The following is a 22,850-nucleotide window of genomic DNA, read 5'->3' as shown; positions in this document are numbered from 1 at the left end:
TAGCAAGAGCAAGGATGAGGTGACGATGAGAAGAGGAATGAACCAAAGTGATGTAAAGAGTGAGTCAAATGATTGAGGTCACGATGAGACAGTGACATAAAAATGGTAATGCATCACTAAAGAGAGTGTATGTACACAAGGCAATGTGACAGTGAAATCACTTTAATCTAATGATGATGAAGAGAAACAATAACATAAGTCGAGGATACTTACCATAGATCCTTACCTTCCACGAAGATCATGAAAATTTGAGAGTGCATATAAGTTCCCCCTCTTCTCTGTTGCATCTTCCATCACACCCAAGACACCAAGAACAAGCTTGATGCATCTCAAACACTCAGTATCTTTCAATCAGCTCACATGAGTTGTAAGCAAGTTTAAGCAAGTTTAAAGGTGACAGAGATCCACACGTGTATTTATAGAGAATGGGTTATGGATAGAAAGAGAGGGTGAAGATGAATCCTCCTTGAAAATTTCAGCTCAATCAAACCTCTGGACCGTCAGATATAAAGCTTTGAAATTGAAGTAATCCTGGCTGTCCCTTTTTTCTCTCTCCATGTCATTGGCGCTGATGCTTCCCTGTTTTTGATTTGACAGTTAAAATCCTAAAACATTTCTGATTATCCACTGGCAGAATCTCCTCGCCTTCCTTGAATGTCAACTCCTAGAATGCCACGTGTACTTGCGGAAGAAAAAATAAAAAACCAATTAAATATCATAACTATTCACTCCTCGTGACATAGTGGCGTGTCACCATGCGCCACATCCAGATTCCCTTTTTTTGCTGATTTGTAGTGAATGACACTCTAACATATGTCATTCACATCAGAAAAGGAGAAGATTTCCCAATATTTCTTGATGTGACACATGTTTTCGCTTACCACGTCAACATGTTTATCTCTTTCCAATCAATTACAGGGGCACACGTGCGCGCTATAAGTACCACCACAATTTTTGACTTTCCATTCCTCTTTCATTATCTTTCTTGTTGATCCAAAAATCATATTTATTGTGATTTAAATCATTTTATTTTTTTTAATGGTCCATGTTACCCCTACGAATAAAAAATTCAAACTTGGAGTTAATGATTGGCGCATTATGGCCTCATGGTTCACAATGCCATAATAGCACATTTTTTCAATGATTAGCACAGCTAATCATTGTGGACACTTGTGATTGGTCACCATTTGATGAATCAAATGGAGACACATGGTGGGGTAAATTTTTAAGGCAAAATAAATTAATAAATCATTATTTATCTGCCCAGACCAGTACAGTCTTAAATTTTTTTTTGTGTCAGAAGCACTCTTAAACAGACGCCCCCCTCTTCTCCACTCGCAGTCACGGCCGCCTCCCCACCATGCTGCAAAAAATTGTAAGTTATTTATTTATATTTCTATCTTATTGTTTTCTTCTTCTTCTTCTTTTCTTCCTTCATGTCATCTTCTTCTTCGATTAATCTTTTCATCTTACTTTATCATACTTGTCTTTCTATTTTCATACATTCTTATTATCTTCTTCTTCTTCTTTATTATTTCATTCTGCTGCTGTTGCTCTTTTTCCATCTTTCTTTGTTCTTATTTTCTTCTTTTTTTTACTATTATTTTCTGTGTTCTTCTCTTTGCGTATTCTTCCTTTCTTTTTCCTTCTCTTATGCACTTCATTTATTTTTCTGTTCTTATTTTATTCTTCTTTTCTTCTAATTTTCATCTTCCTTTCTTCTCTTCTCTTCTGATATTATTCCTTTCTTCTTCTCTTGTCTTTATCATTTTTTTTTCTTATATTCTTCTGCTTTTCCCATTTTTGGTTTCTTCATTTTTTCATTTTGTTGTCTTCTCCTTTTTTATTCTCCTTTTATTCTTCTTATTTTCATCTTCCTTTCTTCTTCTTCTTCCCTTATTTGTTCATATTATTTTGATCTTCCTTTTATTTTCTTGTTCTCTTCTACTTATTCTTCTTCTTCTTCTTCTTTTATTCGTCTTTTTTCATTTTCTTTTTTTCCTGTTCTTTTATTTTTCCTTTCCTGTTCTTCCCTTCTTCTTCTTGTCTTTTCATTTTTGTTTAATTTTTTTCTTCTTTTATTATTTTTTCATCTTCCTTTCTTCTAGTTCTACTATTATTATCTTTTTCTTCTTGTTCCAGTTGGTTTATACCCTTACACGAAGTCATCTTGATTAGTTTTGTTCTATTTTTTCTTTAAGTTCCAAGTCTAATCAATTTTCAATTAATCGATTTGGGTAAAGTGATGATGTATTGTCCACTATAGAACTGATTAAGAGATAATGGATGATAGCCCAGCTTCCCATCGTCAAAATTCATCACCTGTCTTGATGGTAATTACAAATGCAAACTTTGTAAAAGAACAAATAGAATAATGACCAGGGATAAGATGAAGAACACATCAAAGTTATGGAAGCACATCAAAGCATGGTATATCAAGGAACACAATGAATTAAAGCCTCCTACTGCTGTGATATGTATCTCACATTATTTACAAAAACCTAAAAGTATTCACGCAGATCTATCACTTTGATCTTATTCCCTAGTGGGGCCCGCTCGCAATGCTCGCTTAAGATAATTTTTCATGCCTTTGTGCGGGTTGCGGGGTGCGAGAGGCCAGGGGAGGAGGGCGGGGTGGCGGCAGGGAGGGGGATCTCTCACTCTCTCTCTTCTCTCTCACTCTCTTGTCAGCCAATCAGCGTTCAGAAGGGTACACCAATTTCCCACATCGCACCGCACAGAATATTCACACACCGCACCACACATGGGTCTGTGAGGTGTGGTTATGTGTGCACGCCACAGCCCCGCGCCCCTCCCCGGGCCTCCCGTGCCCCCTCCCTACCGCCGCCCCGACTCTCCCCCAACTGCCCATGCTGCCTCCCAGCTGCCCCCCCGCCCCTCCCTGGGCCTCCTGCGCACCCTCCTCCCGCCGCCTGCGCCCCCTCCGTGCTGCCGCCCGTGGAACCTCCCTACCGCTGCTACCCCCTTCCTTGCTGCCGCCACCCCCTTCCCCGCTGCCCACGCCCCCTCCCCGCCGCCACGCCCTCCCTCCCCCGGTCGCCCGCGCCCCCTTCCCGCGACCGCCCCGCCATCCTTCCCTGGTCTGCCCACGCCTCCTCCCCACCGCGCTCCCCTTCCAACCCGCCCGCAGCCCTGCCACCCTCTCTCGCTGATGACTGCCCCCCTCCCCGCTTCCCTGGGGTGGCTCCGCCGGCTTGAGCGGCTCGACCTCCACCCGACTCGAGCGGCAGCAGGGAGGGGGCGAGGAGGGGGGCCGCAGGGGGCGGGGAGGAAGCGGGCGGCCGGGGTAGGGGCGGCGCGGCCATTGGGAGGCGGCGCTTGCGGCCCGGGGAGGGGGCAGGGCGGCGGCGGGGAGGGGTGCGAGAGGCCCGGGGAGGAGGTTGGGGCGGAGGTGTGGGGAGGGGGCTCTCTCACTCTCTCTCTCTTCTCTCTCACTCTTTTGTCAGCCAATCAGAGGCCAGAAGCACACATGTATTCCTATTGTAGTAGCACATGTATTCCTATTATAACTTTGATGTGTTCCCTAGTAGCAGCACATGTATTCCTATCATAGTAGCACATGTATCACAGCATTATGAGACTTTAATTCATTGTGTTCCTTGATATACCATGCTTTTATGTGCTTCCATAACTTTGATGGAAGCACATAAACGCATGGTATATCAAGGAACACAATGAATTTAAGCCTCCTACTGCTGTGATATGTATCTCACATTATTTACAAAGACCTTAGAGTATTCACGCAGGTCCAACAAAAGTAAAAAAGCAAAAGCACTTTTGTTGGACCTTACTATCAGTGTGGATCTACCATTCTCACTTATTGACCATCCAAAATTTAAGAAAATTTTAACCTTCTATGGACAAAGTGATGATGCATATATTCTAAGTTCCAAGACTGCACAACGCAAAGCAGCTGAAAATTTTATGCAGGAAAAGTCAAAGCTGAAAGAGGTACTCAGGCTTATAGAAAAAGCGTAACTCATGATGGACACCTGGCAACCTCAAACCGAGCAGCTATACTTAAGACCTCAAACCGAGTGCTAAAACATGGATACTTCATGAATAAGTTATCAGTGTTTGCCAGTTATTTTTTCTCATCAAGGTGCTTACTTGGCAGAGGTAATACACATTGTGTTGAAGGATTATAATCTTAGACACAAGGTAAGTCATAATTAATTCTTATTATGTAGTAATAACTGATATTAAATTTTTTATGGTCATTTTATGGTAGAGCTATTATTCAAAATTTAGATTGTTTTTTTCCAATTGTGTGTTGTTTAATCGTAATGTATGTCTAGGTTTCTTTTACGTTGTAGCTACAAGGTGGTGCCAAAGCAATGTTATGTGGGATGTGGTGTGATGATTGAACTAAAATGAGCTAGAAAGCAACATCTAAATGGTTTTTTTTTTATTTTCAAAAGTGGACATTCTAAGTTGCCTTGTAATACCATAGTCTTTTACGAAAAGTTCTTACAATTTTTCATCTTTGGCTAGTGATAACATGCAAATTAGGAATGTTAAATCATGCTTAATCAAGCATTTTAAAGCATAATTCATTCACTTATATGCATGTTATCAAGGTTTTTTATGTAATTTTCACAAAAAAATAGACACTTCAACTTAAATACTTATTGAGAAATTTACATTAAATTGTGTATACTTTGAGGTTTATTGTGATTTAAGTGGATAATAGATTTCAAAAGATTTTTTGGTGAAAATTTTATTTTAAAAAGGAGTTTTATATTATGATATATTTAATTTTTAATTTTAGAGAATTCTATGGATTTTATTTAATATTTTCTAAGTTTTTTTTTCAGGTTAAAAAGTGCAAAAAGGCACCCATAATCCACCAGGCTGATGTGGCACGCCTAGTGGGTAAGTGCACCTATGTGGCGTGCCAAGGAGGAGCTGAAGCAGCACACAAGTGGCACACATGTATGTGCATGTGTACGCATAAGCATGCATGCGGGCGCACGTGTGGGCACACATGAAGAGAGGCAGAGGGGGCGCGTTAGCATGATTTCAAACTTGTTCCAATGAGTTCTGTTTTTAAGTGCGGAATTTTTACGCAAATTATCCATGTGGGACTATTAGCGCACACTCACCTGAAGCAACGTGGCGCGGCACTGTCCATCAATCACCAATCAAAGGTCAGAAGCAGGTATGTGGCATGATCAAACACGATGGATCCTTGGTCCATTCCATTTGACAGGCACAAATGCACCCGATCAGATCGGAGATGATCGAATGGCTGATGGTTAATCCACACTTGATGAAGTTGATCCTATGTCTTAAGATGGATCCGCACTGTATGAATAGGGGTCTAGAGGATGGAAAATCTTTGTACTTCATTTATCTCCTTGTCCTAGAGCAAGCCTGGTGAAACAGGACCTTGGAGTGCGAATCTAAGTTTGTTGTCTTCATTAAGAAGTGAGTTTGTTTCCTCTATTTGACCTTTGTGTCATTTTTAACAAGCTGAACCCCGAGCAAAATGTATAGGCTTAAAAAAGAAGATTAGGGTTTGGGAGCATCGCCGAAGAAAGATGTAACACTTAAACCTTGTAGTTAGGGTTTTCATAGTTTCTAATCCACTCTCCTCATCCTATCATCATTCCTAAACATTAAACTGCAACTTCCACCTCTGTTGTAAGTTCTTGAAACCTCAAAAGAGAAAAAAAAGCTTATATACCTCATCCATCCACACATATTCATCATATACCCCTAATTACATCTTCTCTCACATTATTAATCCATTAAATTGAATTAAGTCAATTTAGACCACGACCCCTCTCTGTGGTTCCACCTCTTGCTCACCATACATTTTAGTATCTACTGAATTAAGGGCATAATATAAATTTAATTACATAAGTCTGAATTATACATCGACTAGGTTAAACACCTAAATTTTGACTTATCAACTAGTCAACATGACATGACTGGGACCAAGCAAGAATGGACCGGAACAAGCGAACTTCAGATAAGGTTTAGATCCATGCCAAAAACCCAGACCGAAATAGGACCGTCACACCCTAGTAGCAAATGCATTGTCCATGACCCCATTACTATCAGAACTCTAGACATTTCACATACCCCAACTTCACCTCTTAGACCACTCCATTATTCAGACAGAGATCGTTCAGGACCAAAAGCTGAAGAAGGTGATTAGTGAATTGAGACTCAGTCCCACATCAAATCTGAAATTTAAATTCCACAATGGCATCCTATCTTAGAGGCAGACTTGTTCTAGTTGAGAATTCCTGAATATTAGCCAAAGTATTGCAGATATACCATGATTCAACATCAAGAGGGCATACATGCTTTAGAAGAACATATAAGAGAATTACTCAAGACTTGTACTGGTCCCACATGAAAGACCCCATAAAAAATTATGTTAGCTGGTATCACACATATCAGGTTAACAAGATGTCATCGTTATCACTGACTGGGTTACATATCTCCCTAGATTTTGTTGGAGGACTTCCAACATCTCAAGGGTTCAATTGCCTTATGGTTATTGTTGACAGAATGAGCAAATTTAGTCACTTCCTATGCTTGAGACATTTGTTCATTACTGTTGGGGTGGCAGATCTATTTGTTAGGATAAGTGTACATTTGCACGGAATATCTTCGCCAGTCTTGGATAGAGACAAAATTATTACCAGTACTTTTGGGAAGGAATTAGTTTGCCTCCAAGGGACAACACCATGTATCAGCTCTTTGTACCATCCTTCAGAGGACCAAATAGAAGTGGTAAACAGATATTTGGAGGCATATTTACACTGTTCTGATCGGAAAAACATAAGTCGTGTTCCAAGTGGTTACATTTGGCTGAGTTTTCTTATAACACTGCATTTCGTCCATCTGTTTGGATGACTCCATTTAAAGCTGTTTATGGGCAAGATCCCCCCAAACTTTTACACCACAGTCTCCAGTGTCGCCCATTGAGTCAGTCAACAATATTTTAAAGGAATGGGATGATACCCTAAAGCTGCTACGAAACAATCTACTAGCCTCACAGTTGAGAATCAAACATAATGCAGATGACCACGAGAGACACTTAGAGTTGAATGTGGGTGATCAAGTTTATTTGAGGATACCACCATAATGAAATCCCTCGCTAAATGAACAAATGAGAAACTGTCTCCTAAATACTTTGGTCCCTTCCATGATTTGCAAAGGGTTGGGTCTGCCTCGTAAAAGTTAGAGGTTCCAGAAGGATGTTTCCTCCACCTAGAATTCCACATATCTAAACTGCTTAAAACCATTGGTCTAGATTGGAAGACTCAAGTACTTCCCCCAACATTTACCAATAACATGGAATGACCACTATACTCGGCTAAGGTCCTCTGTACCAGGACAAGAAACAGAAGAGTAGAAGTCTTAATTAAGTGGGAAGGGCATCCAGATGAAGATGCCTCTTCTACGCTGCTATCAATCATTATGGTGCAAACCCAGACATTCACATTGGGAACAAGGTGATAGTATATGAGGGGTTAAATGATACAATGAGTGAAAGTATCAATGGCAGAAATGAATTGGTCCAGCTGGTTCTGACCTGGCAAGATAACTGCTGATTCTTGACTGATAGTGTAGATAGGTAATAAAAGAAGAGTATAAAAAAGGAAAGGAGCAGAGAGAGGGGAACATTGGGATTTGGGCTTTCTTGGAGCCGGAGATCTCTGTGGGAGCAGTGATTGCGTTCGGCTGCAGTGTTCGACAGGAGTCCTTGATCTCTGAGGAGCTTGGAGATGAGGAGTTTCTCATTTGAAAGATCAGAGTAGTGCGAGGTTCCAAACTGCAAGAATGATACAATATTGATTCTCACCATATGATACATCTCCGTATCAGATGACATCTAGCTCATGGTCAAATTCAGCTACTTCAAGGGTCCAGATTGAGGGTACAATTGCATTCAAAAGATAGATGATACAAAGAGTATGGCGGATCAATGATCATAATATCTGCTTCCTCTTCATCTTGCTCATCATCAAAATTGACTATTTTTGATGGTCCAAATTCAGGATAATCTGGCTTTGAAAAGAGTCTGCGAATGATGGGAAATTGATGATGATGATAGTTAGGTCTAATGAGTTTCCGGGTGCTTTCCCCAAGGATGTCTCATCTATGGGAGAGAGTTCCACTGTTAAAATTCAGAGAGAGAGAGAGATGATGATGATTAACCCTGCTTATGATTATCCTGCTCGTCACTAAATTTAGTTCACTTGAGGATCCAAACTGAAGCCAGGGGTTTAGAGAGAGTGAGAGAAAGAGCAGAAAATCTCTCTCCTTGCAGATTCTTTTTTTGAAAGATCTCCTCGTAGATAATTCCGCCTACCTGGACCGTCTGCAACGGCCTTCCCTGAGGACTCCTCATCTGCATGGTGGAGAATATATACTCGTAAAGTGGGATTAAAAAATTAAGATAGAAGCAAAGAAGAGATGGAGATTGACATCAAGTTAGAGATAGAAGTAGAGAAATCAATATATTTATCAAAGAGAAGAGAAAATCGATAAATAAAGTTAGAGAGTAAGAGATCTACATAGAAACAGATTGATAAGAGATAAACCGATTGGTCGAGACAAAGACATAAAGAGAGATTGAGATACGACTTGAGCTATCGATAGAGACAGGCAGAGAAAAAATAAAGGGAGAGCGAGGGAGAAAGATGGAGGTACAACTTCACAAACAGAGCAAGATAGAGACAGAACGACAGAGACACTGATAGAGAGATAAAGATAGAAAGACAGAGACGCCGACAGAGATAAGGTCGAGAAAAGAGAGATAGAGATAGATAGAGAAACAACATGAAAATAAAGATACAGATAGATCCCGGGATGGATTTAGGGATAGATATCAACAGAGATACATATAGAATAGAGAAATAGATAAAGATAAAAGGAGATAGCGATAAAGATGCAAACAGAAAGTGATAGAGATGAAGATACAAAGAGAAAGAGATTGAGATAGAGACAGGTTAATAAATTGATAGAGATATGAAGCAAAACTAACCATGGATTATCAGAAACAGGGGGCTTGAGGGGGAGGCGGGTCTTGTAAGAAAAGATAAGCTCATATTGGGCGCCGAGTATCCTCTGGCGCTTCAACCAGAAGAGCTTCCTCTGCAAGTCCTCGGATCGAGTTTTGACCACCATGTACAGCTTGCTGATTCTCATCTCAAACTGCTCCCTTGACTTTTTGTCAATATGCGGGGACCGGTTGACACAGAATTTGACTATTGACCGGGGTAGAGCAACCCTGCTAGTATTCTGAGAGTCGGCGCCCAGCGAGAATCCGAACGTCGGGGATCGCCTGATGGCGATGCTGTCGGGCTCCTGGCATCCCGTACACCTCTGATGGTGGGTCTTGTTGGTAGTCCCACACCTCCAAAATATCATTAAGGGTTTAGGCTTAAAGCTTCAACTTGGATGAAGAGGATTGAGAATTAACTTACTTGGGGCAGGTCCAGGAAGACTTTTTTTCTTCGGTGTCATTGAACTTTGATCTGCTTCCCCACCATCTGACATCTTGCATGAAATTCCCGTGTTTGCTCCTGAGAGATACAGATTAATCATATTTTTTCTCTTTTTTGAAGTATGAATCGAAGTTGACTTTTATGGGCCCAGGTTCTCAAGATGATTTGACGATACTCAGGTCCTGGGAATTAAAAAGAGAATTTATTTTAAGAATATATTATTTTTAAGTATTTATCGTACAGGAGACTGAAGTATATTTAGCGAGAAACTCTTTTCAACAAAAAATATTTAGGGAGAACCAATCTGGAATTTGTATTAAGTCTAATAAATAGAAATTCCCGCTTAAAAGTATGTGTTCTTTTAAAAAATGAAAGGAACATGAGAAAACAAAAATTACAACGTCATACGAAACTAATTCTTTATTCGATATAGTGAATTTTGATTCTGGAAATATAATAAATACAGGTACGAGGAATGACTGTAGAGAAAGAGATTCTAATCGCTGGTACTGTTCATCAATTAAAACCTTTTAATCACTTAGGTGTTCAATCATGATCCGATTCTCGGACCTAATTGGTATTTAACAAATCTTCACAGAAGATTGGCGAAAGAGCTTGAACTATATTTATGCAAGATTACCTATTTCTAAAAACTATATTTGAAGGCATGAGTTGGTATGCTAGACTTGTGTGTGCCTCATCATAATGACGATACGAAAGCCTATTACAGAATAAAATACAAAAGTAATATGAATAAATAAATAAATTTCTCTTTAATATCCGAATATATTTTTTTAAAAATAAAAAAAATGTGGGGAAAAAAAGTGATGAAGAAGGACAAAAAACTTAAGCCGGAAGCCATTCTTGAATCTAAGTTTTTTTATTAGCTCAACTCAACTCAGTCCATTTAACAAATTATGATCAAATTTTAGACAACCATTTATTTTCTACAAACTGCGGCAATGAGTGAAGTATATTTATGCAACATATCATATAGACTGCATTAAAAAATAAAATAAATTATGAAGTGTTCTTCGGATAGAATTGACCTTGCATATTCGTAGATAAGGAGTACATACAAATAAACAAGAAAAAGGAATATCCGTTAATAAAATAATAGTTGTTGGTTTATGAGACGGATGCAAATTTTATGCATTAAAATTACAAGCTACCACCATGTGGGTCACATTTCAAAGAATTCTATGTCACGAAAACAATTTCCCAAAAAGGGAGAAAATGCCATCGATAACCTCAATTTTATTTTGACTCCAAAAAAACATAATATATCACAAGAGAGGCGACAGAGACTCGTTTTCCCCATTGTTTATTTTCCATCTCACAAAGTTTTAACCAGAAAATTTCCTCAAGAACACAGGAAGACGAATATGATTCTAGGGTTCTAGAGAGAAGAGCAAATTCATTCGTCCAAACCTGAAGTTCTCAGCAACAGGAGAGTAAACGCCGAGGGGGGGAAATTCAGAAGAGCGACAAACGATGAAATCCCTTCTTTGAAAAGCCGCTGCAATGCCAGGCGAGGCGGGAGACGACAACTCTCGGTTCATCGATCGGAAGATCGACGATGAATGCCCACGAACGCCAGCCCATTTCGAAAGCGCCCTTGAAGCCATTTCTTCTCGATTGAACTTCTCCAACTCTTTTCAAGAACAATGAAGAATGACCCAGAAGATCTTACCGAGAAAGAAAAGCACCCAGATGAACTCGCGATCTCTCCTTTAAGAAAAATCTCTCCTTTTTAGAAAAATTCCCCGGCGAAAAGAACAAGAAGAAGAAGAGATGTAGAAGAAGAACAGAAAGAAGGATATAGATTCCGAACCGGTTCGAACCGGCCCGGTCCAGGGGGTGAACCTCTTAATTATGTGATTTGATCACAGCCGTTGGATCTTAATCCTACGGATCGAAGATCTCTTTTTAGGAAAAATTCCACAGAGAAAAGAACAAGATAGAAGAGATGAAGAAGAAGAATCGGAAGAAACTCAAGAAAGATATAGATTCCGAACCGGTTCGAACCGGCCCGGTCCAGGGGGTGAACCGCTTAATTATGTGATTCGATTACGGCCGTTGGATCTTAATACACGGAGGGAAGATCTCCTTTTTAGAAAAATTCCACAGAGAAAAGAACAAGAAGAAGAAGAGATGAAGAAGAATAGGAAGAAAGATATAGATTCCGAACCGATTCGAACCGGCCCCGTCCAGGGGGTGAACCGCTTAATTATGTGATTCGATTACAGCCCTTGGATCTTAATTCTACGGAGGTAAGATCACAATTCTGTGGAGTTGTGTAGTTTTAAAGTAGTTCTATAGAAGCTTACAATTGTATGGGTTTGATTGATAGGGTTCGCCAGTTTGGACCGAAGTCATGTCTGTGTAAACCGAGCCAAGACCATGGGTCTGGCTTCTGTCTGGGGGGCCAGACCGGACTAGGAAACGGCACGTTCGGGACCAGATGCCCCGGACGTGACGGAATGAATGACGATCCGTGACGGACGGTGATGTGATGGAAGTTCTATTGCGTCACCGCCTCGTCACACGTCCACGGGTTTTGAAAAAATCAGTCACAACAGCGTCACGCATCCCTAATTAAGCGTCCTCATCACCGGACGTCGTCACCGTCACGTGTGAGGGGAAGAACCCTTGTGGAGGAGAGAGAATCAGAGGGGTATATCTCTCATTATTTTTAAGCGACGTCCTTTTGCGTGCACAAATTAATGCAGGGACTTTTCTGCAAAATGCCAAGAAATAGATTAGTGAAGCTACATGGCGAAATTTCAGCCGTCAGAAAGTTTAAATCTAACGGTTTTTAAGCATTTTTCGTGATTTTGAAAGACTTAAAAATCCATCATGGCAGTCATCCGTGATGGTTGTCCCGTCACGTCCCCCGTCCAATACCCCCGTCATCGTCACATCACCGTCATGACCAGGTCGTCATACATCACCGTCACGGGCGCCTAATTCCGTCACCGTCACTGTCACATCAGACTTCACGATGCCGTCACCATGACGTGTGACATGACGGATGGATGGCTGCCGAACCCTAAATCGGACAGAGGACCGGATATATTAATTATATTTTATTTTCAAAATTAAATATTTATATTTTACTAAACCGGATTCCCAGCCGGCCAATCCGCTTACCCTCCCCGCTCTCCGCTCCTTACTGAGAAGCAGAGACTGATTAGCATCATTTTGGAGATATCAAAGGATAAAAAGAATGTTTTGTCTAATTGATCCAGGAACAGTGTCAAATGCACTTTTTCTTGAAAGATTTCCCAAGTAATTGTTTTACGTCTTTGAGCACGAAGGTTCCTTTGATTAGATCCTGACAAAAATCCGACTGTGGTGAGTATCATATCAAAGACACCTTATCCGCTTGATCACTATCATTAGTATTACTATTGGCGTTGGTAGTTTCCTCTTTATCTGTGTAAATTACAGCAAAAGCCCGTGTCAAGTTTTATGACCATCAGGGAACCTTGTTTCCGCAGAGAAAATTTTATACTTTGACTTTGACATTGAGTAGTCAACCGGAGTGAACCGGGACCGGACTAACCAGACCAAGGCTGGGCTAAAAGCAGACCAATCTTTAGGTATGGTTTAGGTCTTTGCTAAAACTCAAAACTCGGTCTGGGACCATCCAACCCAAACCATGCATTTGCTTCTTTTTTTGGAAATACAATAAGATCTTTCTTCTTCCTCTAAAAAAAAACATGCTAATGATGTAGAAAATAAATCTTTATGAACACTATGCCCAAGAAAAGGGAAAAAAATCAACAACAAGCATTTTCTATTATTTTACTCCTTTAGAGACTACGATGATATTGGAGAGGTGAAGTTAACCTCATATTTCTTTCCGAAAAATATGTCCCTCATGTAAAAACTCAACCCTTTACAAGCACTAAGAGCAAGAAAAGAAAAAGGGAAAAAAACGAGAAAAGAAAACATTCCTAACATTTTTTTTTATTTTCTAATTAAGGCTGGCCCAGCAGAGAGGGTCTGAAGTAGGTCTGGCTCTGGGCAATCTCGATCAGATCACGCGGATCTGAGACGTCTCTCAGTGCTTGAAGAATCTCCGGGGATGTGCACTCTCTGATCAGATCCAGATAAAACCGCAAGAAATAATAGAATCAAACACTTTTAAATTTTACTTTTGCAATTGGGAAGGCACTTTTTCAAAGGATGACTAAAGTATTTGAAATAAAAAAATGATAAATATTCAAGCCATGATGAGAACATTCTCATGAATAACAGATAATCTGCTATGCCGAATTTTTTAAGGCTCTTGACTTATCTTTGTACAGATATTTCACCCAAAGGGTTCACAATGAGGACCATAAAATATTCAAGAGAAGTTCAAAATTAATTAAAACATATTCAAACCATGATAGAAGAAAATATTTTAAAAATTTATTTAACAATAGAAAACATTTTTAAAATTTATCTTTCAAAGGGGAAAGGCATTTTTTGGAAGGCCCGTTGTCTTCAAATGAGCTTTCCACCGAAAGGAAGAATAAATTAGTTGAAAGAAAAAAATGATAAAATATTCAAGCAATGATCAGCTCAAGAAATCTTGCCATGAATAACAGATTATTTTTAATGGAGAATTTTTAGGCTCTTCATTAACCTTTCAAGACACATTTCGCCCAACGAGTTCTCAATTGGAAGGCAAAATAATTCAAGAGAAGGCCAACTCAGAAAAGATGAAAACCATGACACGTTTTATCAGATTGGACAGATTAAGATTGCGCAACAGATTCGATTGATTGAACGGCCTGGATTGATGATAAGTCAGAAGTATGATCAACTCAGGATCAACCGAAAACCTGATCGATAGAATCCACAGATTACTATGGTCTGATAAATGATCGATCGATTTTTGTATCAATTAACGCAATTGATCAGAATCACACCAAACAGCTTCTTTGGGGTTGTACAAATTGCCCCTCCACAGAGGGCTTTCAAGCTATGCCCCATTTGTTACATCAAGATTTGCTATTTTTAAGGCTAAGTTAATCAAGTAGGAACAAAATAGTAACGAGGGTATGGACAAAATTTGGATTGATGAGTCAAAGTGCCTTATCTTTGGGTGGGTCTCTGAGATGTAACTCAATACCCTCAGAAACATAACCGTACATCTCACCGTTATTATGTGAATTGTACAATGACTATGAAGAAATCTTAAATGGGATTGAATCCTAAAATAAATCATATTTCTCGGCAATAATCTAGTTGCCAAATTTCCCTCTTTGTTGATGCTGAAGCAATTCAGTAGGATACAAGTAAATGAAATGTTCTGAATAAATCAAGTTTCTTTCCTCTTATATGGATTACTACAGAAGACGGAGAAAAAAATAAATACTTCTTAATACGAGAATACCCCAACTTTACCCTTTTTCTCAAAAACTGGAAAGAAAAAATAATTGCAATAAAATGGAACTAAAAGGTACCTTGTTATCAAAATCTTGTAGAGCGTCTTGAGTATTGGGCACACCTCAACCGGCGCGACCGGCTTTTTCTCTTCCGGATGAATCACGTTCAAGCTCGACTGACTCAACAGTTCATAAAACGCCCCAACAGCAGACACACCCTGAAGAAAATCCACATAGACAGGATTATTAAAAAATTAATTAAGTGAAAAGGTATTATTATTTATTTATTTTAAAGCCCACAGACCTGAATTGTACCCTTGCCCTTAATACTGTCCCCCATGTCAGGGCTCAACTCTCCCTTGGCAAGCATCTGTCCATACCACGCATTGCGGCCCTTCAACAGGGTCACGTAAGTGTCAGCGAGGAGTGGGCCTGCGAGCTTCTCCGGCTGCTCCGTCAAGAGATGGGTGATGAAGATCATCTCTGAAGTGCAGTGGGCAAAGTACACTGATTTACTGGTGGCACTCTCATTGGTCAGTGCCGCCACCATCCCTGTTTTTAGAGATGACATGAACAGTGAAAATGATGTTAAAAATCAATTTTTCGCAGTAGGATGGATGAAAGGGTTGATGCATGGATCTGAGGCATGGAAATATCCCTTTTATGAAGTCCAATATGAATCTTTGCAAGCTCTGATTCTTCCTGGATGGCAAACCCGAGGAGAATTGTGATCAAGACTGATTGGCCAATCAGACTATCGATCTGATATAATTATCAATCAGCCTGATCCATTTAGATTATTGGTCGTGCCCGCTGGACCAATGAACCATTCGAACAAAGGATTGGTCAGATCCTTGATCGGCCAGCTCAGTTGGTTGACTTGATTGATCAGGAAAAATCGACCATTGCAGTTTCAACATTTATTTATCATTTGGTTCGGAATAAATAAAAAATAGGAATTTGGGGCTGGTATTAGTTTCTTAAATATTTTAATGAAGACTTGCTATAGCCATGGATAACCAAAAAACATGAACAATAAAACAAGACTACTAAGATAACTGCACTTCGAAACGCACACCTATACTTTCAGTTTGGAATAAATCAAAGGAATGGATACACCCAAAGCAAACGTTGAAACGTTTTATCAGACGGAGAGAAGATCCAGATATGGTAAAAATAACTGAAAAGGGTAAAAAGAGGGTAATATCCCTGTGATTGACTCAGATAAATAGGTAAAATTCACCAGAGAATGATGAACGAGATAATATACGAGTATGAGCAAACTCAACCCTAAAGGTTGTTTTTTCTTGTTTAATCGTCATTCTCGGGAAGTTAGTTGTCCCAAGGAAGAAACCTCAAGAGAAAGAATGAAATCCATCAAAGATACAATTCTTTATTCAAAAGAGGAAAACGAAAACTTAAGGAAAATAATGGTTTCTCTTTCATAAGAATTGCACAAATAAAATTAATAGGCTATGCCGACATTGTAAAATTATGAGAACAATAAGATCCTAATAAAAATATTATGCATACGAAGGATGATTTCTTTTAATATCATGCCTAAAAGAAATTTATCCCAAAAAGTTCTGTTTTACGTAATTGAATTTTCAGTCGACGTGGACTAATCCATACGTTCGAGTGTTGACCGTGGAATCCGATAGATCAAATCAATTAGGACAAACCTAGTTTTTACAAATGATAGAAGACACGTTGAACCTATTATTTGATTTTTTCGAACCAAACTCAATGGTTTTGCTCATTTACATTCCTGTTAAAGAGTAGGTATCTTCATAAACAAGAGTACTATTTTAATGCATTTATAAACAAAAGCTACATATAATTCAGATAGGGAATTACCAGCACCAATGGCATAGACATTCTTCAGACCTCCCATCACTTCATGGGTAACGAGATCGCTGTTGTCCCAGACAATGAAATGTGGCTGTCTCAAGAATCTCGCCAATGGCTTCCTCCACTTTTCTGCCCCGCATATTCTCGCATTTGCGTACTCCTTATTGTAAATTTCAGAAGCAATGTTTGGCCCTCCAAGATAGAGGATATTCTCCATTGGAACTCCAGCTGGCATAGAAGTCAAGCCATTATGAGTTTGAGACAGATACAAACATATGTTTCAGAAAGTTCAATAGAATAACAGTTCATCTTAGTTTGGAAAAACAGTTTTTTGTGTTTCAAATGCCTTAAATTTCTTGTTTGATCCTATCTAACTAATAGAAACCTTGAGTAGGTCTTCATTGGCGAATGTTCTTGGAAGGGTGGAGAAAGAGATGGAAAAAAAGAAGAAGTAATGATTATAAGCCTGGATTCAACAACTTCCTTTTTTCCTCACCTTCGTAGGCGAGGGTTACATATTTTAAGGAAAAAATCTAGTCGAATGGAAAATCAATGAAATACCCCTGAACAAGGTTGTGGCTTAATCATCTTTGACGAAAAAAGCTTGGGAAAATGATTGAAGAAAATACTTGACATCTTCCTCCCCCTTGAAGAAATTAAAAAAAAACCCGTGCTACTCAATCAAGGTTGAACATACTGATTGCGGAGGAAGGCATTAAAAAGTAACGTAAAATGCCTATTTTTACTATCATAGAACACGAAGAAGTCATATAGGTATATCTATTTTTACATTGCGTAAGAGTCGTCCACATGTTGATGCCACTATGATAGAAATAACAGTTGATCTGAATTTAAGAAAACAAATTATTTTTTGTTCGGAATGTCGCTAATTTGTTGCTTGTTCAAGACTGAGCTTCTCAAAGGAGTAGTCATGTTTTTAAAAAAAGAAAAACACATACTACTCAATCAAGGGAGAAGCTACTGACTGCTTAGGAAAGCATTAAAAACAATGTAAAATGCCCCTGAATCCAGGCTCTTGTCAGAGACAACGAAGAAAATGACATAATAACTGAATATCTTTTGAAGATAAAACCAATCATATCGTTGCATCAACGATTCATAAAAACCAAATGAAGAAACATCCATCCAATATTTCTTACAAAATGAAAATTGATTTGATGGGAGAAGAAGGTAACACGGATGATCAGAATCAACTTAAAATCCTAGAATAGAGCAACCAAAATAAAAGTCTATTTGAAGCACAAACACTACAATTTATCCCTAAAAAAAAAACTCACTAGCTCGGTTGATCATTTGGGTGGGAGTGATTATGCGCGGGGTGGGTACCAACTCAGTCTCTATTCCCTTGGCAAGAGAAAGGATGATGGGCATGGTGATCCTCTCCTTCCAGTACCTGATCCACATGAAAAAATGAAGAAAACATGACAACAAGCAACTTGAATACAAGCTAAAGAAACCAATTATATGATCGTTCTTAACTTATCAGCTATTCTCCTGATCCACATGACAAAATGGTAAAATTTCACACCAAGCGACTTAAATATGAGTTAAACAGGCGAAATATATGATCTGTCCTAACTTATCAGCTATTCTCCTAACCCACATGAAAAGATGCGGCAAAATCACAGCTATCGATGAGATTAAGAAGCCATCGAAATGATCTTTCCGAACCTACCTGCTAATCTCTTAACCCACATGAAAAAAATGGAAAAAACAAAAGCACACCAGGTAAATTAAATATGATTCATCTTTCCTTTTTTCAAAAAAAAGGATTCCATCTTTCCAAAAATTACATGCTGGTCTCCTGACCCACAAGAAAAAAAAATGTGAAACAAACTCTCCAGCTAATTTCATAACCCGCAAGAAAAAACATTGAAAATAAAAATCAAATATCCCTAGTAAAAAAAATTAAATATGACCTCAAGAAGCAAATATTCCATCTTCCCAAAACCACCTGTTAATCTCCTGACCCGCATGAAAAAAACGGAAAACAAAATCACACGAACCGACTTAAACAACATCTCTCCCAACTAAGCAGCTAATTCCATGACCCTCACAACAAAAAAAACTGAAAATTCACACCAACTGACACAAACAAACGATCTCAAGAAGCAGAAAAATCCCATCTCTCCCAACTAAGCAGCTAATTCCATGGCCCATACAACAAAAAAAAACAGAAAATCCACACCAACGAACACAAAAAAACGATCTAAAGAAGCAGAAAAATCCCATCTCTCTCAACTAGGCAGCTAATTCCATGACCCATACAACCAAAAAAAAAACAGAAAATTCACACCAACGAACAAAAAAAGACGATCTCAAGAAGCAGAAAAATCCCATCTCTCCGAACTAAGCAGCTAATTCCATGACCCACACAACAAAAAAAAAAACAGAACATTCACACCAACGAACACAAAAAAACGATCTCAAGAAGCAAAAAAATCCCATCTCTCCCAAAAACCCACCTGCTAATCTCCTGGAAAACCACCTTCGTCTCCGTGGAAGGCAGCCCATTGACAACAACATCCGCATCCCAGACCGCCTCCTGCAAATTCGTCACCACCTTCATCGGACAAAGCGGCGTGTCCACCATGTTCAAGCAAAACCCATCCTTGAGAATCTCATCCGCGAACAAAATCCGATCTCCCAGCCGCCCTTCAACGTACTTCAAGTAAGCGCAGCGCCTGATCAAACGGCGTAGAACGTCTTCCCTGGCGTTGATCACTTCAAAGAGATGCTCAGCCGTAGATCTATCCAAAGATCGCCCCGGCCGGCGCCAGATTCTGATCTGGATTTTGTCTCTGAATCCGCCGTAGGCTTCTTGGAGAAGAGCGATGAAGACGCTGCCCCAGGCGCCTGCGCCGACGCCGGCGATCTTCAAAGGGTCTCCCTCGGCCTTGCCCAGAAGGCGCCTGAGCTCGTCGATCTTCTCTTCGGCCCCTCCAATGGAGCTCGGCTGGTGGGTTCCGTTGGAATGGCCGGATTCTGAGTTGTTCTTGCAGTTCTCGAAGCTACCCACCATTCTTCTCTCCGTTTCTGATCTGGGTTTGGAAGGATTTTCAACGGGGGAGTGGGGATTGGGAGAAAGATTGGATTTTTGCGAGAACCCGCCTGGAATCACCGGCCCGGTGGGTTTTGGGAAGAGGGTTCCTTGTGTTTCTGATGGGTCTCTTCTGGCGGCAGAGTGCATGAAGACGAGGGCAGAGAGGCGTGGGAAGAATGATAAGAAGACGGAGAAGAAGAAGAGATAGAGAGAGAGAGAGAGGAGGAATGATAAGAAGAAGAAGTAGAGATAGAGATAGAGAGAGAGATAGCTGGACTAGGGAGGGAGAAGAGATCAGGGAAGAAGAAGAGAGAGAGGAGCTGAAGTTGGGAAGGAGAAGATACCAGGGAAGAAGAAGAAGAAGAGAGATAGATAGAGATAGAGAGAGAGATAGCAGGAGTGGGAAGGAGAAGAGATCAGGGAAGAAGGAGAGAGAGAGAGAGAGAGAGAGAGAGAGTGAGAGAGAGAGAGAGAGAGGAGGAAGAATGATACGAAGAAGAAAAGAGAGATAGGGATAGAGAGAGAGAGAGAGAGTAGCTGAAATTGGAAAGGAGAAGAGATCAGGGAAGAAGGAGAATAATATATATAGAGAGAGAGAGAGGAGTTGGAGTTGGGAAGGAGAAGAGATCAGGGAAGAAGAAGAAGAGGAGAAGAGGTGTGGAGTAGCTGCGCTGGTGAGAAAGAGGGGATGCTGACTGCGTGGAAAGCCCCCCCCAGCTGCATGCGATACGGGTGCGACGAGGGCAGTAGTCTGGATTTAGTAAGAGAGAGAGAGAGAAGAGAGAGAGAGGGGAGAGAGAGGATAGAAGAGAGAGAGATAGAGAGAACGCAAAGGAGAAGAGGGAGGGAGATAGGAGAGATAAAAGGATATTGGACAGAGAGAGGGAGAGAGACTGTTAGGGTGAAGATGGAGAGTGAGAGATAGGAGAGAGAGTTAGAGAAAAGAAAGAGGTAAATAGAGGAGAGAGAGTTAGAGAGAAGAAAGAGATAAATAGAGGAGTTAGAGTTAGAGAAGAAAGAGAGAAAGAGAGAGAGAGAGAGAGAGAAGAAGAAGAAGAAGAAGAAGAGAAAGAGAGTCAGAGGGAGAATAAAGAGAGAAAGAGAGTAGAGAGAGAGAGAGAGAAGAAGAAAGAGAAGACGAATACAAAGAGAAAGAGAGTCCGAGAGAGAATAAGAAAAAAGAGAGAAAGAAAGTCAGAGAGAGAGAAGAAGAAGGAGAGAAAGAGAGTCGGAGAGAGAGAGAAAGAAGAAGAAAGAGAGAAAGACAGTCTTAGAGAGATGAATAAAAAGAGAAAGAGAGTCCGAGGGAGAGAATAAGAAAAAAGAGAGAGAGAAGAAGAAGAAAGAGAGAAAGAGAGTCGGGGAGAGAGAAAGAAGAAGAAAGAGAAAAGCGAGTCGGAGAGGGAGAAAGAAGAAGAAAGAGAGAAAGACAGTCAGAGAGAGAGTGAAGAAAGAGAGAGAGACTCAGAGAGAGAGAGAACAAGGGAGAGTCAGAGAGAGTGAGTACGAAAGAGGGAGTCAGAGAGAGAGAGTACGAGAGTAAGTGAAAGAGATAAGAGAGAATTGGAGGGAGTGCAAGACAGAGACTCAGAGAGAGAGAGAGAGAGAGAGAGAGAGACTATCTGGGAAGTACCGGTGATGTGGGGACAGTGGAGGTTAGGTGGGGAGCATTAAAATAGCACCGCCTTCGGCGTTACGTTCTCCTCTGCCATCTCTCCTCTCGCCAGTCTCCAGCCCATCATTTATGAACTACTGTCAGTGGTATCTCTCTCTTTCTCCCTCTATCTATCCTCTTATCCATCATATCTCTCTCTCCATCTATCTATCCATCCATCCACCATCTATCTATCCTCCAATCCATCATACCTATCTATCCATCCATCTATCTATCCTCCAATCCATCATACCTATCTATCCATCCATCTATCTATATGCTTTCTACATTGACACATCTTTACATTATATTGGCATCCATTTATACATCTCATTTCTCTTAATATAGCCCATTATTTATGAACTACTGTCACTTATATCTCTCTCGCCATTTATCATCCTATCCATCCATCCATCTCTCTATATGCTTTCCACATTTACACATCTTTACATTATATGGGCATCCATTTATACATCTCATTTCTCTTAATATAGCCCATTATTTATGAACTACTGTCACTTATAACTCTCTCTCCATTTATCATCCTATCCATCCATCCATCTCTCTATATGCTTTCCACAATTACACATCTTTACATTATATGGGCATCCATTTATACATCTCATTTCTCTTAACATAGCCCATTATTAATGAACTACTGTCACTTATATCTCTCTCTCCATTTATCATCCTATCCATCCATCCATCTCTCTATATGCTTTCTACATTTACACATCCTTTACATTATATGGGCATCCATTTATACATCTCATTTCTCTTTATATAGCCCATTATTTATGAACTACTGTCACTTGTATCCCTCTCTCCATTTATCATCCTATCCATCCATCCATCTCTCTATATGCTTTCTACATTTACACATCCTTTACATTATATGGGCATCCATTTATACATCTCATTTCTCTTAATATAGCCCATTATTTATGAACTACTGTCACTTGTATCTCTCTCTCCATTTATCATCCTATCCATCCATCCATCTCTCTATATGCTTTCTACAGTTACACATCCTTTACATTATATGGGCATCCATTTATACATCTCATTTCTCTTAATATAGCCCATTATTTATGAACTACTGTCACTTGTATCTCTCTCTCCATTTATCATCCTATCCATCCATCCATCTCTCTATATGCTTTCTACATTTACACATCTTTACATTATATGGGCATCCATTTATACATCTCATTTCTCTTAATATAGCCCATTATTTATGAACTACTGTCACTTATATCTCTCTCTCCATTTATCATCCTATCCATCCATCCATCTCTCTATATGCTTTCTACATTTACACATCTTTACATTATATGGGCATCCATTTATACATCTCATTTCTCTTAATATAGCCCATTATATATGAACTACTGTCACTTATA

The 22,850-nt window shown here is 39.8% G+C and overlaps 2 protein-coding genes across 2 annotated transcripts; both read right to left on the bottom strand.

Moving 5' to 3' along the window:
- Nucleotides 1-8,188: 8,188 nt before the first annotated feature.
- Nucleotides 8,189-11,289, bottom strand: RPS10 (ribosomal protein S10). The gene is made up of 4 exons (XM_078590826.1): nt 10,926-11,289; nt 9,474-9,572; nt 9,032-9,403; nt 8,189-8,395 (listed from the first exon to the last, which is right to left on the bottom strand). Coding segments are annotated over exons 1-4 (669 nt in total). The 5' UTR covers nt 11,123-11,289; the 3' UTR covers nt 8,189-8,394.
- A 2,041-nt stretch (nt 11,290-13,330) lies between these two features.
- Nucleotides 13,331-20,833, bottom strand: GPDHC1 (6-phosphogluconate dehydrogenase family protein). Its single transcript, XM_078590395.1, has 6 exons — nt 19,216-20,833; nt 18,028-18,143; nt 16,736-16,957; nt 15,183-15,430; nt 14,957-15,096; nt 13,331-13,598 (listed from the first exon to the last, which is right to left on the bottom strand). Exons 1-6 carry the CDS (start codon nt 19,938-19,940, stop codon nt 13,481-13,483), a joined length of 1,569 nt encoding a protein of 522 aa, XP_078446521.1. The 5' UTR covers nt 19,941-20,833; the 3' UTR covers nt 13,331-13,480.
- Between the last annotated feature and the right edge of the window lie 2,017 nt (nt 20,834-22,850).

Source organism: Wolffia australiana, chromosome 19 (genome assembly GCF_029677425.1).
Source record: "Wolffia australiana isolate 7733 chromosome 19, ASM2967742v1".
NCBI lineage: Eukaryota > Viridiplantae > Streptophyta > Magnoliopsida > Alismatales > Araceae > Wolffia > Wolffia australiana.
Note: the sequence above shows the minus strand (reverse complement) of the source record. Positions and strands in the feature narration are given on the sequence as shown.